The sequence below is a fragment of the Eretmochelys imbricata genome, chromosome 9, assembly GCF_965152235.1.
Source record: "Eretmochelys imbricata isolate rEreImb1 chromosome 9, rEreImb1.hap1, whole genome shotgun sequence".
Classification (NCBI taxonomy): Eukaryota; Metazoa; Chordata; order Testudines; family Cheloniidae; genus Eretmochelys; species Eretmochelys imbricata.
Genome location: NC_135580.1, coordinates 96,051,368 through 96,068,608, shown reverse-complemented (window position 1 = coordinate 96,068,608; position 17,241 = coordinate 96,051,368). Strand labels below are relative to the sequence as shown.

Below are 17,241 nucleotides of genomic sequence, written 5' to 3'. Positions count from 1 at the left end.
GTCTGCACCTCAGCTCTCATGAGTGTTACTACTCTGGCCGCCTGCTGCCTTAGATGTCCCTTCTGTAACCGTCTATGTCTCAGCTACATATGTATCCGGGCTTTGCTTGCAACACTCTGCCGTTTTTCCTGTTAGCCGCCGCCACCACCTTCTCCTTCAAAATCTCTCCTTCGTGCTCTGTTTCTACCAGTGTAAAAACAGACTAACTATTGAAATCAGTCGTTTCCCCTGATTTCAAGTGGTGAAACTCAGAAGAGAACTCAGCGAGAGGGTCTCTTTTCGTTACCTCTCATCCTTCCAACAGACAAGCTAGATCAGGTCAAACATCCGTTAAATGCACCAATGTGCGTATGTTACATTCAGATTGTGCTGGAGTCAGAACAGTATTTTTGCAGCTGGCCAGAAACTCTGGGATTATGTAAAAAAAGTTAATCCTGAATCTATTCCAACTGCTTGTTGGAAAACGCCCCCCAGGCAGGGATTACTGCTCTCTAAACACACACAGTTTCATCTTACATTGCAATCACCTCATGCATTTTCAAAACATGTTTACTTCGGCTTCTCTTTGAAGACATTCTCAATTACCTAACTAAACAGTAGCGCGTGTGTAATAATTAGACTCTTCGGAGAGCCATCGCTTGTCATTTTTCCTGCCTGTTTTTCTCTCCTACCCCTATTCCCTTATTTTCCATCTCATTTTTGACTGGGGGGAAGAATTTTCAGAAGTGCCCAAGTCTCAATTTCAAAAGTAGGCACATGGGAGCCGAAGCCCATTGGCTTTCAATTAAATGTAGAGTCTAAAGAGCCTATAGTATTTTGAAAAGGAAAACTTTGAAAATTTTATCCTGATCTCCACAAGGCCAAATCAGCTTTCACTGCTTTTAAGGCTTCCCCCATATGTCATCTCCTCACTATTTCTCGGTCATTAACATTAGCTATGATCTTAATCCCTGAATATTAAGAGCAAGGCATTTTGATGCCATCTCTAAGAAGCAAAGACAAACACTGACTTCTGAAATGAGGTTTTACCTTGTGTAGTCTGTACAGTAAAATGCACAGAACATTAATATTAAGGAAACTATTATTGAGAAAGGTTACCCAAAATACATCATTTTACCTGAAACTTGGACTCAAGAAGAGCTTTCTGGGATGGCTTTTAGTGGTGGAAGTCCAGAGACTCAAGGCCCCCAGAGGGTTAACTGTATCTTTCCACCTCTCCTGATGACAGAGGGGAACCGACAGATGCATGGGAAGGAAGCCTCATACATAAATGAGGACAAGAATTCTAAAGCATCAGTTGTTTAGCATTAGCTCAAAATATTTAGCTATGCAAAGTAAATGCTCCAGTGGAAAATTCATGAATTTCAGCGTAATGAGATAGCTGGTAAGATTACAGACAAACATCTGTTTAACATCTTAGAGTCCAGAGCAAACGATGCCCGTAGCCCTGAAAGTTACCTGAGCTTGTTTGTTAGCAGACAGAGACTGAAAAATGGACCCAGCGCCTACTGGCTTGTGGGCAAAGCCTACAACTCAGGGTGCTGTCCCTACCAAATAAAAGAATACAATGGCTGAGTGCTGTTTATTGCAGGGGGACTCAGTCTGAAGCATATTAAATAGAAAGTTGCCTAACAAGTTTAGTTTACTCTGGTTCACCTGCTTTTGTTAGACCCGTTGGGTAAAATCCTGGCCCCACTGCAGTCAATGGGAGACAGGCCTGTCTCTTCCTGGCTGCATTCCACATTTTCCCCCTTACGGGGTATCACAGAGTATCAATTCCTGCATTATTTCCGTTGTCTGCTTCCTCTGTTCTCCTTCCCCCTCTACTAGCATCTTTCCCACAGTGTGTGCTTCATCTCCATTACTTTTTCTCTCTCTCTCCCTCCATGTCACCCATCCACCCACACAGCGTTTGAAATATTTACTAGGACAAATTAAGATGATGGCCTTAACATCCAAGAATACCCCCAGGTAAGAAACCAAACCCCCTTCTTCACCAAAGCTCTTGGATTCATGCCAACGTGTCGTTTGTTTGCAAGCTCCATCTTTTGTAGACCCCAGCGAATAGGTGTCTGATCAATCCAAACTCTTCTGGCCACTGGAAGGGGAAGGCCCCCATTCCCCCACCTTCCCTACCCCACTACACATGACCCACAGCTCCCTGGTTGCTGCTCAAGTAATAGTGGTCTCCACTAACCTACCTACTAGCTTTCCCTAAGGAGTAGGGAAATTAACCGGGGTCTCTTAAGTGACCCTGTTTCCCACAGGGAACTCACAGTAGCAGCAGTGAAAACTGACAAGATTCAGCGTCAATTTCCACTTGGTTACAGCATGGGAAAGCCATGAGCAGCAGCAGCATTAGAATGGTCTGTCTGAAGACTGAGGAAGACAGCTCTGCATCATATCGCATGTGAAAGGTTAGGTTTACAGCCAAGGGGCTAGAAACTCCATTTTTGTTTTTAAAGGTAAACTTTGCTTCTGTACAGGTTGATAGAAAGCTGTTCCAAGCAAGTACTATCACCACAAGCAAGTGGCTTTTACAAGCTCTGTTAATACACAGTAAGAGTTCCTTGACTTATCTCAAAGGATAATGAATCACTAATTCCACCATCACAAAAACAAAACAGAAAACAAAAAAACCATCCCCAGCAGTTAGGTATTACTGCAGTTGCCATGAAACAAAAAATAAGACAGTTTCACATTTGGAAACCATCATCTAAAGATGTTCATTAGCAGACGTACCAACTTTAAGCTCACTCTGCTTCTTGGTGATTTTCTTCCACGCAGTTTGCACTATTTGCTGTACATTAATCAGCATCTGATACTAAAACTACTTACTGATTTTAGGGATCTACCATTTTAGATTAACAACATTTCCCACCCACAATCACTGGATTCCTGCAGTCCCATCACACCCATGAATTCGGCCATCTCTTTCACACAATGCAAGCACTGCACATTCACCTAAAGACAAAACAAAAAAATCACTGAAAGAAGAAAGATACTTGCCAAATGATTCCTCCCCAAAAGAACGAGAAAAAGACATAAAAGGCTAAGGAGCCCCAAATCACAAAGTGGTTCATCCAGGTCCAGAATCGAGTATCTAACGCTAGCTATATAGGTGAAAACAACAAATGGAATAGTAGTTAGTTACAAAGTGTATCTCCAGTGCCATATATATCACAAATTTTCTTCACATGCAGTAGAGAGTCTCCTTCCATTCATGTAGATGTCTAAATTCACTAGTCAATTGTCTCTTACCAAAGGTTCACCAATGAAAAAACTTGATCTGCACATTGGCACAACACAAACAAAAGACCCTCTCTGATGAGCTTTAAGTCATCACTGAAAGGCTTCACTGAAAAAGCCTGACACCACTCCATATTCCATCTGGGAAATGACTGTGTTGTGAGTATATTCTTCCCACACGCACCACTTGCTCTTCTGAACAATGGGTCAGAAAACTCTTGTAAGGTCTTTGGTGAAGGGGCTGCATCTTCCCTAATGATGCCTGGGAATTCTGTGGGGAACAAACCGGTGGCTGACGGATGTAACAACATGATGCTCTCTTGCTTGAGGTAATGGACTGGCAGGCAGTAGCAGACTCAAACCTCAAATCGTAATCTAACCATTACAAAGGGACAAAGACTGACCCTTTGCCAACGCAGGCTGTATATAGCACACAGTTCACTGCACCCTGGATCCTTGATAAAGACTTTGGGTTCTACTGCAATACAAATGATTAAATTATTATGATTTGGCAAGTGTATTTTTATGGCAGAGCTCCAACTCATTGAAAAATACTGGAGCCAAGACTGGGTAAAGAAAATTTTTCTGTTGTATCTCTCTCCTTTCCTGAGCTGAAAACCCCAGAGGTGAAGGTAGGGAAGAAAAGGCAATAGAACAAATTCATAAGTACTAGGGGAGAGAACAAACCCACACATGAAAAATCTAGACGAGACTATAATTTGTGAGAGATACATTGTACAGTAAAGAAATGACGGACATTTTAAATATACATAAGAATTGAAGATCCAAAACCTTAAGGAAATAAATGTCACTGGTACATTATAGCATAATTTTACACTACCGAACACACAAATTTATTTCCGCTATCATCTTTCAATGGCATATTGAAAATAAAGGAAAGTTCTAACCTTCAGAGTGACGGTGAACACTAATATAGTGAAAACAATAGTTCCAAACGTCCAGTTCCCAAAAACCTGAAAAACACATTAATCGCCATATGTATCTCTTTGTCTTGTTGGAAAAACAAAACAAACTACACAATTAGTAACTAGAGTGGGTAAAATTCAGTCGAGTGACTTATTTTAGAGTCATCTATACAAAGTTATGTACCAGCATATGCTCTTGTAAAGCTAGCTGCCCATTACAATATTCCTATGCCATGCAGTACCATACAAACAATTAACTTGTTGTGACAGTAACAAAATCTTCTACCGACAGCCATGTTTATCAAGAACGTAAGTCACTTGGACCACCTGTAGTTAGGTGATTTACTCAGTTTGTGCTTTCTTATAATACGGAACCCATAACAGTAGCCGTACTTTTCGTGTAACTTTGTTCCATTTGCTGAACATACTGATTGATATTTTCAAACTAGAATATTCTGAGTTTGCTTGTTTGCAGATACTAGTGACTACGCACAACAAAGAAAAGCAGATACTGCATATATATCCGAATGATGGCAATGAATGGGACAGATGCTTACCACAGGCTGTCAAGATCTGAATGCATACATTAAAACAGAAAGTGAAATGCAAAAGTTTTAAAAAATGCAAAAAAATTAAAGTTAATAGGAGCGAAAAAGGATTCAATCGAACATACATGGATATTATGATTAATTGCTGGTAGTAGTCCTTACAGTCCTAAGTAGTTACAAAACAAGACATACCCACTTAGCTCGTTTTCAGAGAGTCACGCAGGCTCAGCCTCTCAAATCATTTACAGAGCATACTAGCGCAAAACAAATTCATTTGAACAGAACAAGAATGATAATAGAAAGTCACCCTTGACGTACGTACGGGTGTTGCAATTACTGTACACTGGGTTAACTGTGTTATAAAATGAAACTTATAAAACTTTTCCAAACATTCTATGCATACGTGTTTTAGATCTACATGAAATCAACCCACAATCCAATAGCTTCTCTCAGAATATCAACTGTTGAAAGAGCTCCTTTGGCATGGTTAAGTTTCACGACAAACCAAAAGGTTTGAAGTTGACGGGCCTCATCCTGCTATCATTCTGCACACAGAACTCCCCCTAGAAGTTTTGAGCCAAGTCTAAGCAGGAGATGGTCTCATGGGTTTGACAGCAATCACATTTGTATATGGGGTTGTTGTACCTAGACAGCATTTCTAAATTGTTTACATGGCAAGCTGGAAGAGGCTTCACATACAGAGAATAAAAAAAAAAAAAATCTTTCCTAATTTGGTTTACAGATCTAAATTATTCCTGCTCTACTAAGGGAACTCATGACTCCATCATAAGACAAGACTCCAGACACATTCCACTGACTGATACAAACACATACTATACAACGTGTACAGAAACACACACACTAATATACTCAACGGGTTTATTTTTATTTTTTTACCTTTCCATTATCTTCTAATGATGAATTTTGAAAAAGAAAGTAAACTCCAAAGAAAAACACAAGTCCTTCAAAGGTGCCTAGAAAGGTCCAGTATAAGAAAGGCTTCCACTGTAACATGGCATTATCGGAAATTTTCCTGTCAAGAAACAGAGTGGCATGAAAAATCACTTTCACTTGTTCAGAGTCTTTCCACTGACTTCAGTGGGGGTTGAATCAGGCCCTTCATTTTGGTGGCGAGATTTGTGTGACACAAAAGTAAGTGTCTCACTCTCAGGAGAGAGCACAAACTATCTGAGAAAGCTATGACTGCTGTGGCTCAGCATATTAATGCATTTCCCCCCTTTCACTTTCAGAGAAGTCACTTCAAACCCTGATGCAGTCCAAACTGAAGATAGTGGGTTGCGCTATTATTCTATTCCCATGTTACAAAACTACTGCACAACTTAGCACCTGTAAATTTCAGCAGCTGAATTTTAAAAGAGGGCAGTAATAAAGGAGTAATTGACATGATCAAATGAATTGCTAGCCTCTCGCCATTTGGTACTGCCTAATCTACATTTTTCAAAAGGTAAAATTTCCTCAAGTTCAGAAACATTAATCCTAGATATTGTGGAGCTAGCGCCTTTCCTTTGTTAAGGAAAATGCTCGGGCTGACAGCAACCTGCTGAACTGTATGTAAAATGTACATGAACATGGGGGATTTTGTTGGGGCGGGGTTAATTTAGATACGAGATCTGGCACTTAAAACAACAGTCATTACAGGGCTCTGGGACACTTTCACAGATGGCTCTGCTGATGTTGTTGTAGAAATGAGCTCCCTCTGGTGGAATATCTCAGTGTACCATTTCTTCTTCTCCATTTCCAAAGAATCCCAGAACAATGCACATATACTAGAGGAACGGAGAGATTCCAAGCACTGCAGGCTTTGATTACTGCCATCTATAAGTAACAGTTGCTGGATAGAAAAAAAAACAGGTTCTCCTAAAATCTCTAGGAAATATACCCCCCCATTCAAGAGAAGCTTTTATAGTCTTTTTATTATTATTATTATTGCTGGGATTTGGAGGGTTAGCTGGAGCTAGAAAAAACAGAACAAAAACCCAGCATGTAAGTGAAAAACAGCAACTTCCCCACCCCCCTCCCCTTATAACGATAAATGTATTACTTCGATTTCCAGCAGGCTGGATTCTGCAAACAGCTGTAGCACTGAACTATAATTATCGTTCACAACACAAAAAGAACAGGCGTACTTGTGGCACAAGTCCTCCTTTTCTTTTTGCGAATACAGACTAACACGGCTGCTCCTCTGAAACCGTTCACAACCCAGAGGCTTACTTCAGTCCCATTATGATGTGGCAAAGGCAATGCAACAATAAGCCGAAAGAGGAAGACGTTCTGTAATTTGTGTTTCCGAGAGAAGGTCGTTCCGTAACAGGGCTAACGCTTGAGGTCAGGGAAAATCAACGGCGCTTCTTTCCTGCACATTTTATTTTGTCTTTGCATGGATGTCCTGCAGCGCTTTTTCATTCACAGGATTTTTATAAAAGGAAAAGGAGGACTTGTGGCACCTTCGAGACTAACCAACACAGTGGCTCAAAATTCAAGCTCTGCAGAGCAGCCACTCGGCATTGCCTACAGCAGCTGAGCTGCAGTCGCTTTGTAGGCAGCCACACAGGCAAAGTCACGAGGGTTCAAATTAGAGCCAGCTTCTTGTAAAATTAATTTGTTTTTCTTTCAGGCTCGCCTCCCTTTGTATTCTCACCATTCCCTAGCCGGTCAGGTGAGTGCATTTGCTACACAGTGTTCAGCAAGGGTCTAAAAACATGCCAGGGTGTTTTGCCAAATGGAAGGAGGGTAGCAGAGGACGTTTGCCAGTCAGACACTTGAGCACCTATTTCAAAAGCAGGCAAAGTCCACCACAGACGTTTCCTTTTTGAGATCTAAGGCAGATTACATTCTGACTCCACACGAGTGCCTGGTGAATAGTGATAGCTGGCTCCTGTCTGGGACAGGGCTGTTGGCTCGAACAGGCCGCTGCTACCATGACAGATGCCAGCCATACAGCTTGGCGCACTTTCCTGTCCTGCACTAATACCACAGTGACAGACACAGCGTAAGACCCCGAATAGAAAAGAACGGCGCAAGCCTGAATTTGTTTCACTCTAAATGCGGATGATAATCTCTGCAGTTTACTTGGGGGCATGGGCAACCGGAAACCTGGGATCAGCTGTGTGCTGACAGTATGTTAATAAGAGAGTCTGAGAAAAAAGTGCCTCCTTTAGCCAGTGATAAAGGGATGGCGACAGGTGTGTGTGTACACTAGCGGCTGGTGGAGAGGAAGGGGAGGGAGGGAGGGAGAGAGAGAGAGAGAAGATTGGAGAATCTATGCATTTGGTCTCCCATGAAAAACCATAGGCTCTCTGACAGCCTTTACTAAGGAAGGTGGCAACCCCCCAGAAAAGAAAGACTTCTATTAACCAGCACTTTTCCCTAGCAATGTTTATACTTTGTTCCTGAAAGCTATTGTGGGACCAAAAGTCTTTGGCATTTAGCACTTGAAGTGCGGATTAAGGCCTTGTTGAGGGAAATGTAGGAAGACATGGGGAGGATTGGGAATAAATTAACACCGAGTACGGATCTAGCTCCCTACATGCCAGACTTTCAGAAATATGCATCTCTTTGAGTGAGTGCATCTCTTCTCTCCTCATCATGACATGCCTTCCGCACTCCCATCACCTGCTCGCATGTCACTGGCTGACTCAGGAATAATACCCACTTTGTACAAGACACGGCAGTAGAGGGGCATGCTTCCTAATTTCCCTTTCCCATGGAAAGTGAAATTGCAGTCATAGCACGGCACACCTTTGCACCAATACAGCAATGAGCTTCTGCCTTGTTTAAATGTATTGGAGAATGCTACAGTGAATAAGGGCCCCTTCAAAATGGCTACAGGTAAGCCACAGGACCTCAGAGTAACACGCTAGTTCCAAGACTCATCTCAAGTGACAGAAGGACCTGAGCCTTTTCGGTACTCTTCTGTTCCCTCCTGCCACTTCGCAGAGGCGGGACCGGAGTGTCTGGAGATCAACAGTGTCAAACGTTGCAAAATTAATCTTACTAACAAGTCTTAATCTCTGCCAGAAAGTTAATGGCAAGAGCATGCTGGGAACTTGCAATACCCTTTGTTACTTACATATACAATCTTGGATCTGAGGTCAGAGTTTCAATGTTGATATGCTGCTCCAGTAGACTGTAGGCCAGGATAGGTAGTGATGTGAAGCAGATGTTGTACATTGTAAGGTAAGCAGCATCATACAGAGGCTTAAAAAAGGCAGAAGGGAGTGAATAATATTAACAGAAATGTCCCCCTTTACTTTAAAAATTTCCCACTAAAAAGAGAAAAAGCTTTCCTATTCTTACCCTCCACACACACAGGACAGTTCATACTCTTGTCAAAGCAACAAACGAATGACTAATTTAGCCCAATTCATGCTTGAAGGCAACAGGGTTAAAGGCAAGTTGTATTTGCCTTTACCGCTGTTACAGTTTAATGACAAAAGTCCTGTTTCTGCCCCAACTGAAGTCAAAAGGCAAATTTCCAGCAAGCTTGATGGCTGCTGGATCCAGTCCAGTGATACTTTCAGATTCCAAATTTAAAATGGAGGTTCCTTCTGTTAATCAAACACTCCCCTGCAGTCTCATTCTTCACCTTTAATATGGGAGCTGGAAGGTCTAGTATAAAAGCAACTCGAAAAGAAGTCTAAGAGTGATGTGGCTGTCATTCTGAGTATTACCAAGAAGCAGGGATCTCAAAAAGACAGTGGCTGAATTTGTATCAATTTAATACAGTCTTTCAGCCAATTTCATTATGTTCCCAGTCTTTTCGCTCAGGTTCAATGAGGGCCACTGGAAAGTTGAGCTTGAGAGCATACATGGGAGGCTTTGTCAGTGAAGCAAGCCTTTTTAGGTTGTAATTAAAGAGCAGTTGAGCCCATGGGATTAACAAATTAAAGTGGCCTGGTTAAAATCTTGGACTTATTGTTTTAGGAGTGCAGCATGGGAAGGTAGGAGGCAAAGTGATTTTAGAGCAGCCACTTCCTACCTTGTCAACAGCTGCTCTCTTGTTTGGATTCTAATTAATACAGTTGAGACCTCCTAAACCACTTTAACAAATGCACATGTTCTGTCCTCGGCACCTGCTCTCTGAAAGATTCCTTGTTAGACTACGACCAAGAAACGCCTCTTTTTGTTTCAATGGAAGTCATTTTCTAATTGCCTGAATGGTTTTGCTCTTCCTTCTGATTGCTCCTGGGGCAACCCAGAGACAACAAACAAATGCACAAATGAGCACAGGAACCCCAAACTGTTGTTCCAAAACCTTTTTTGTTTTTTATGTTGGTCACATCATCCCACCTGTCACAAAGTTCTACACAGCTGGGCAAAATGTTCTACACAGCTGAGGCACTCGTTTGGACTTGTCAAAGACAGGTTCACTATTTTATTTGAGACTAAGTCCTCAACGGGTTCATTATTTTAAAGCTTATTGTTAAAAAATAAGCTCCTCTACTTAGTCCTGTAAGAGACATTTTTAGTACAAGGAGATACAATACTGTGGCTTTGTTCTTTTATAAAATAGAGGAAGTGACGTCAACATGAGTTAATAGCAAGACTTTCTAAAAACGTTCTCTTTTTACTTTTGGAAAATGCCCACCTGTGCATGGTTGGAAAAAAAAAAAAACAGTTTGGAAATTCTTTTTTAAACAAAAAGTTATACCTCAAATATTTAATGTTCCAAATCTGTTGCTTAGCAATTAGATTACAGTTCCCATTAAGTGGCATCTTTGATAAAGTTAGTTGGAGAGCACGCAGGATAACAAAACCAAATCTCAACTATGGAATTTCACTTTCTGACAGTTTGGAGTGTGTTTTTATCAACTTGTTATTGGAACATACCTGTTGCGAGAATCCACAGAAGAACTGGTACAAAAATTGTGGTAAAATGAAGCAAAGGTTCTAGAAAAAGTAGAGACAGATTTTAGTAGAGAAGCATCTTGTGTTCTTAAGAGCCGTTTGATTTTTAAATATAAATCTGAATTATGCTTCACATTTACTGTATGATCATATAGAAAACATTTAAGGCTAAAAATTTGGCTACGAGACATGAAGCTAATACTACTTGGATTGTAAACTCTTTGGACCATCTCTTTGTTGCTATGGAAAGACAAACAATACAGCTTTAATATTTACAGTGGGCACTGTGTAGAACACTGGAACAAGCCCTACAGCAGAAGATTAACACACAGATTGTGTACAGCCCGTAACTGTAAGACATATATTACTAACTATACCACTAATGATGTATTTTTTTAAAGCTACAAAGAAAAATGAACTACAAAAAAGTACTACAAAACAAACTTTAGTGGGCTTTGCAATTGGTCAGGGAAAATGCCTGAGTAGTGTTCAATGACACAAGCTTTGTTAGCTGACTGGAAAATTCTTACCTTATAGAAGAAATACTGTACAAGGTGTGCTATTCTCACATAATATAAATGCCCGTGTCCTAGTAACAATTTTCTTAAATGCTTAAACCTCGGCACAGCATAGTCACTGTTTCTTGCTGCCTGACGACCTTCTTTGCCTTTTATACCTGAATGACACATAAATGTGGTGAGCGATTGACAGGGTGCTGGAATTTAGATTCAGACCAGCCACTTGATTTGCCAACACAGTTTAACCTTCCAAACGACAATAAATATATAAAAAAAGACTTGCCGATTTCATAACGTTTATATGAAGGAAGCACTTGTCACCTCCCCCAGGATCCCAAAGTGCTCGGCAGACTGCCATTCAAAACAACAGTGTCATTCTGGGGTGGAGATCACCAGACAGGTGAACTAGGAAGTAAAATCCTAACTCTCCAAGGATCATTACTGTCCTTCACAACAGTAAGGTCTTTTATTTTGAAGTTCTTATCCAGCAGGCCCTAACAAAATAAACTGCAAGGAATGGAGTTTATCAGATGGTTAAAGAGTGGGAGTTGAGTTTTGCCTGTATCCTTGCCAGCATTTAAACATGTAGTTCTATGCATTCTAGTTATTTCACTGCAGATACTTAGAATACTAAGCCTTCCCCCCTTATATAGCTGAGCTCAAGACAGCTGATTTTGTTCAACTGACAGGTACATTTAGTGAGGAAGTCATTTCAATGGCCAGGAAGGATGACCCCATCTTTTCTCTTCCATCCTTCCCGTCTCAGTGACGGTCAAGTTCTCTAATGTTTCGACTACCTCTGGCAGCATTGGAGAAAATCTCAGATTGGTTCCAACATGAGATCAGTCATAAGAAAGGGGCGAACACATTAACATAATTGGAAATCAATCTTTGGAAAGTAGATTTTGATCCACTGTGGTGAATTACAACCAGCTGTAGGCAGCAAAACAGCATTCCAATGAATTTACAAACATCCAGTTAAAGAATATAGGCCAATTTCAGCACACCTGGGCTAATCAGGTGCTAATCCAATTAAGTTTTCAGGCCCAAAGCTAGCAATGATGAGAAGAGTAGAGAAAGTTATACATTTGGTTTAACCTGGTGTCCAGTCCTGTTTCCACTGCCATCCACAGCAAATCTCCATTGATTTCAAAAGGGGAACAGAACTGGGCTTGAGTGGGACACAACAGGAAAAGCCAGAGAAAGGTGCAAGAAAGCGGGAATGAACCAATATTATCTCACACCTTCATCACTTTGACTGCTACATTCCCTCCTTGCAACAATTTGACATTGAAATTGCACTCATTTTATACTGATTGCCAAATTGATGCGAAAGCATTATTTTGCCCCTTAAATCTGCTGTCTGACAAACTGATCCATGCAATTTGCATGACCCCTGAATTGGGCCCTGTATTTTCTGAATGGAAAATGTAGCTTATTTACTTATAAATCGGCATCTTGCTTTAAATAAAAGTTTCCCATGTACCTCGAGCAAGCAACAAATATTTTCTTCGGGAGGAATCCTGGCTATTTTGAAGTCAATGGCAAAAACTCCCATCGGCTTCAATGGGCCCTGGGTTTAACCCTTAGCATTCAGAAACAGTTGTTATATTTTACAATCCTGTAATCTAAACCCTTAAGAATTGATTTCTCATCTTGCAAACATGGTACAGGCAGAACATGTTTAAAACCTTTCATTGGACAGCTCTCTCATATTTTCAGCAGTGGGAAACTGGACAGGCATTCCTTGTTACCAGAAAATCCCTGGCAAATCCCTGTATGCTGCACGAAGAGTGTAGAGCCATGTGTTTAAAGATACTTTGAGTGCATCAAGGATCTAGCATCAATGCTTCATGGGTCTGATTTGGCTCCTGCTTTATTCAGAGGGAGTTTTGTCAATGACTGCAATGGGAGCAAAGTCAGGACATGTGAAAGCGAAGGCGTGAACTGAACAATGAATAGGCAAGGCTGTAGGCTAAACAGACTTGGGCAAAGTTTTCAGAAGTGCCTCTGGGGCACTAATGGGTCTGATGCCCTGTTTTACTCTATATCAAGTAAACAAACCATCAGCTTCTACATTTCCATACATTATTTTCCAACTACAAGGCTTAAAGGCCATAGTACATTCTATCTATTTTGTATTTTACTTATTTTCTTCTTATGAGGAGGCAGTGTGGCCTAGTAGAAAGGGACTCCAGAGACCTGGGGTCTATTCCCAGCTCTGCCATTGACCTGCTGGGTCACCTTGGGAAAGTCACATCCCTTCTCTGTGTCTCAGTTTCACCATCTGTAAAAAAGGGCTAATGATACTGAGCTCCTTTGTGAAGCGCTTTGAGAGCTATTGATGGAAGGAGCTGTACTAGAGTGAGGTATTATGATTTCCACACATTTCTCACCTATTCCAACATGTGCTTCCAAGATCATGCTAACATCATTGGCACCGTCTCCTACTGATAGTGTTATTGGATTGCCCTTGGTGTTTTTCACCATTTTAACAATCTAAAAAAATTCAAATACACAACAGGTCAGCAGAAATGTCCAAAGAGTCAACCGTTCTTTCAAGCACTCTTGAATAACTCAGCACATACAGTACTGGCCAGGAGCCAACAGCCTCACAAGTGTTTTTTCTGGTTGAAAAAAGTAAGTCAGATCGGCTTTTCAACAAAGTGATTCAAACTAATTCACACTGGGTTGAGATTCAGTGCAGCCTTCATTTTAAAGCCTGTGAGCATTTTCTAGTTGTCCTAAAAGCCCACCCAACTACATCCAATTCCAGTTAACACAATCCAACTGCGGCCAAGCGAACTGCAACGGGTCTATTTTTTTCCCCTCTTTTCCCTTTTAAGCAGTTTAAGATCGAGGCCTGAAATAATCCCACTGAAGCCAATGGGAGTTTTATCATGGTCATCACCAAGAGCTGGCGATGAATTAACTTTGTAGAGCTGAAATGCCGGGATATAAATTAGTGGTACCCTTCCTTCCATTCCAAATGTCAGACTCTGCCCTCAGTTACAAGGAGGCGACTCCCACATGTGGCACTAACTTATGTCGCAGCTGGTCACATCCTATGTACCTAGAGCAGTGCAGGAAATACACGGTTTATGCCCTTTTTGACACTTTAATCAGCTGTTGAGGAGAAGTCAGAAAATCCGGTTCTCAGAGCTTGGAATGGAATTAAATAGATTAGTCTGTCCCTTTATTTATAGGTGAGTTGAACATCAAAGCTTTTACAAAAATAGTTTCAGGAAACAGTCTGTAAATCTATGAAAGACAAGATTGTGGCAGAAATACACCACAGCACGGAAAAGGCTCCAACACAGCCAAAAAATAAAATAAAGAAAGAGTCAGGTAAGTGATTTTTGTTAAATTTCATGATTCAGGAGACAGTCTGTTAAATCAAAGTCATCAGAGGATTTATAATAGACTTGCTGAAATACCTCTGGTAGCATCTGTCCTTTGGAAAAGGAAATCAGATCGCACTCGCTGAAGGTCCAGTTGCATGGTACACATTTTTCATACTTACGTGATTTTTTCCTTTTTTTTTTTTTTTTTTTAAATTAAGAGGTTTTACTTGTATACAGCAAGACAGCTTCACTTTAAGGTACAGAACAATTGCTTCTCACATCAGAGTAACCACTTAGCCTTGTTTCCGGTGGGAACCTTTTGCATCTAGAGCAAATACATTCTGGAGCATTATCTGTGCTTAGGTATTGGAAGACAGCTGCTGGCCCAGCTTGCAGCCTGTCAAGGAGCCAAGTTCTGCACTGACTTATAGCCCGTGCAACACGTGTCCAGCACCTCTGAAAAAAATCAAACCACTGTGTATAGATGCCTAAATATGGATTTTGGAGCCCCTCTATACACACGGAGATTGGAAAGTTTGGAGCTATGATCCAAATTGCTTAGTTGTTTTAACTACTGAAGTGTGCTGCAAGTAACACTCAAAACAGCATGTAGCCGCTGCCTCCTGCAAAATGAGCCCATCAGCGTACCGATAGCACCTACCTGGGCTTTCTGCAAAGGAGCCATCCGACAACATAGAACTGCAGCACATTTCAGGCAAATCTGTAGAAAAATGCTTTTGTAATTACTGGAACTGGAATCCTGGGAAGGATTTAATATCAGCGACAGCGTCGAGCCATCTACAATCAGTCCATATTCTTGACTCACTGTCCAGCTTCTATAATACAAACAGAAAAAGACGACTTGAAAGTCTGAGCCTTACAGTTCAAAGAAGTCAATTTAGTCGTTTCTGTGTTATCTGAGCAAGAAAGAAATGGTTTCTAAATGTAAACAGGTCTGATTGCTGGAGGTGAGTGTGTGTGAGCATGCGCACGCTCAGTTAACTCAAACGGCTTGGATTTAAAAGGAAAAACAGGGCATGCCCAAGTACTGCACAGTTATGTTTGAAAAATAGGAAATAGGAAAGCTGGGGACTGTTTGCAGGATTGGGGCCTCTCTGCCTATAATGTGATCCAGGTGAGGGACAGTCATCCTCCCAAGCAGTCCCCCTGAAATCCAGAGCTCTTCCCCTGCATACATGGAATTGCAGGACCGAGGCAAAAGGACCCTTCCTTCTAAGCATCTTCACCGAGGGCAGTTATCCAGACATAAACTGCCCACATGCTCTCTCGCACCTTTTAAGCTTTCCGCTATTTTTGGAGAAATCCTGCAGCAGCTTTTTATGATACTCTAACAACAGCTCGTGTAATCGATCCTCTTTCCTGTTGCTGTCTCCCATCGTTTTTACGGTCAGCTCCAGTAATTCGGTGTTTGTCTGGAAGAGCCTGGAGGCATAGCAGGTAGATTTTGCAGTTTCCATCTTGTCCCCGGTAAGCACCCAGACTTTCATGCCTGCTGTTTGCAGGGCCTCGATGGTTTCCGCTGCGTGCTCCTGAAGTCTGTACATTGAGGCAATACATTAGCCATCTCATTTACCTTAAAAATACCATTTCTCCTCAGAATTCATTGAGAATGATTTGTGCATGTTACAATGAGCCTGTGGAGGATCTAGGTCTGAAAACCATCAGCCTTTACTGCCTCAGATAAATGACCTAGAGGCAGCAGCAGACAAACAACCCTAGCTGCTAGAGGGGGACAAAAGTCCCACACTACGTGAGTATGGCTTACAGATTGCTAAGCATTTCCACTGGGAGCAAATAAACCCACATGTTGTTTACCAAAGAATGACTTATGTACCAACCATGTCATCTCTAGCTAAAACCAGCATAGTACTTCGCCAGCACAGTACGTCACCAGCGGACGTTAATACCACCAGTGCTATGTATCACACTTTGCACGTGGCTGAATTAAAAAACCCACCCAGCAAGGCAGCTTTCAGATAAACTTTAAACTGAAAGAAGTCTGACTCTATTGCAGCACCCTCTGAACAAATTCCTGTAGGAAAGTAGGCAGGAGTTTTGTGTGGCAGAGTGTGGGGTAAAGTTTGATGGGCAGTTAGACCCAGGATGGGCTTCAGGAATGGGTCCAATAACAATACTTTTCACGTAATAAATCCTATTTATTTTAGCAAATGTTAACCATTTAATCCACAAAAGCTGACAGCTTTCCTCATTTTACATTTGGGAAAGATGAGGGAGAGATGTTAAATTGTTTGCTCTAGGTCACAGAGGTTACATCTATATGGCAACTCCCACCCCTACCTCCCCTCCCCAGAAAACAGGCAGTGAGTCTCATAGCATGGAGAAGGGGGCGGGTTTCAGACCCAGAGCTCCAGCTAAAGCCTGAATGTCTACACAGACTCATGCGACGTGCTGCCTTGAGGGGTTCTTTGCTGTGCAGGCACGGCCAGAGGGATTTAGGGTTAGAGCCAGGATTAGAACGTAGCAGTTCCTAGTCCTACATTCAGTCACTTCACCCAACTCTTTGACTAGTGCCATAAAACGCAGAGTGAAAAATAAACGACAGCCTAATTTACACATACAGTTACTGCAACTGCACCTGAGTTTGTATTGGTTTGGTACATAAATTAGGGGCACAATGCTGCATGCTTTTCTGAAAAAGTAGGATTTATTGATTAAAATGTTAGAGTACTTACTGTTTAAACCAGTATATTTTTAGCAAATAGGGAATTGGTTTTGGGACGTGCCAGGAAATAATTGCTTTAGACAT

The 17,241-nt window shown here is 41.5% G+C and overlaps 1 protein-coding gene across 2 annotated transcripts in view; it reads right to left on the bottom strand.

Annotated features, from left to right (window-relative positions):
• Positions 1–17,241, bottom strand: part of ATP11C (ATPase phospholipid transporting 11C (ATP11C blood group)) — a 116,446-nt gene that overhangs the window by 14,528 nt on the left and 84,677 nt on the right. For both annotated transcript variants that reach the window (XM_077827240.1, XM_077827241.1), the window contains exons 19-27: positions 15,747–16,010; positions 15,115–15,289; positions 13,506–13,608; positions 11,122–11,267; positions 10,574–10,633; positions 8,814–8,941; positions 5,621–5,756; positions 4,158–4,223; positions 3,010–3,113 (exon numbers count right to left, since the gene is read on the bottom strand). In XM_077827240.1, coding sequence (XP_077683366.1) covers positions 3,010–3,113; positions 4,158–4,223; positions 5,621–5,756; positions 8,814–8,941; positions 10,574–10,633; positions 11,122–11,267; positions 13,506–13,608; positions 15,115–15,289; positions 15,747–16,010 — 1,182 coding nt within the window. The remainder of the gene's footprint in view (positions 1–3,009; positions 3,114–4,157; positions 4,224–5,620; positions 5,757–8,813; positions 8,942–10,573; positions 10,634–11,121; positions 11,268–13,505; positions 13,609–15,114; positions 15,290–15,746; positions 16,011–17,241) is intronic.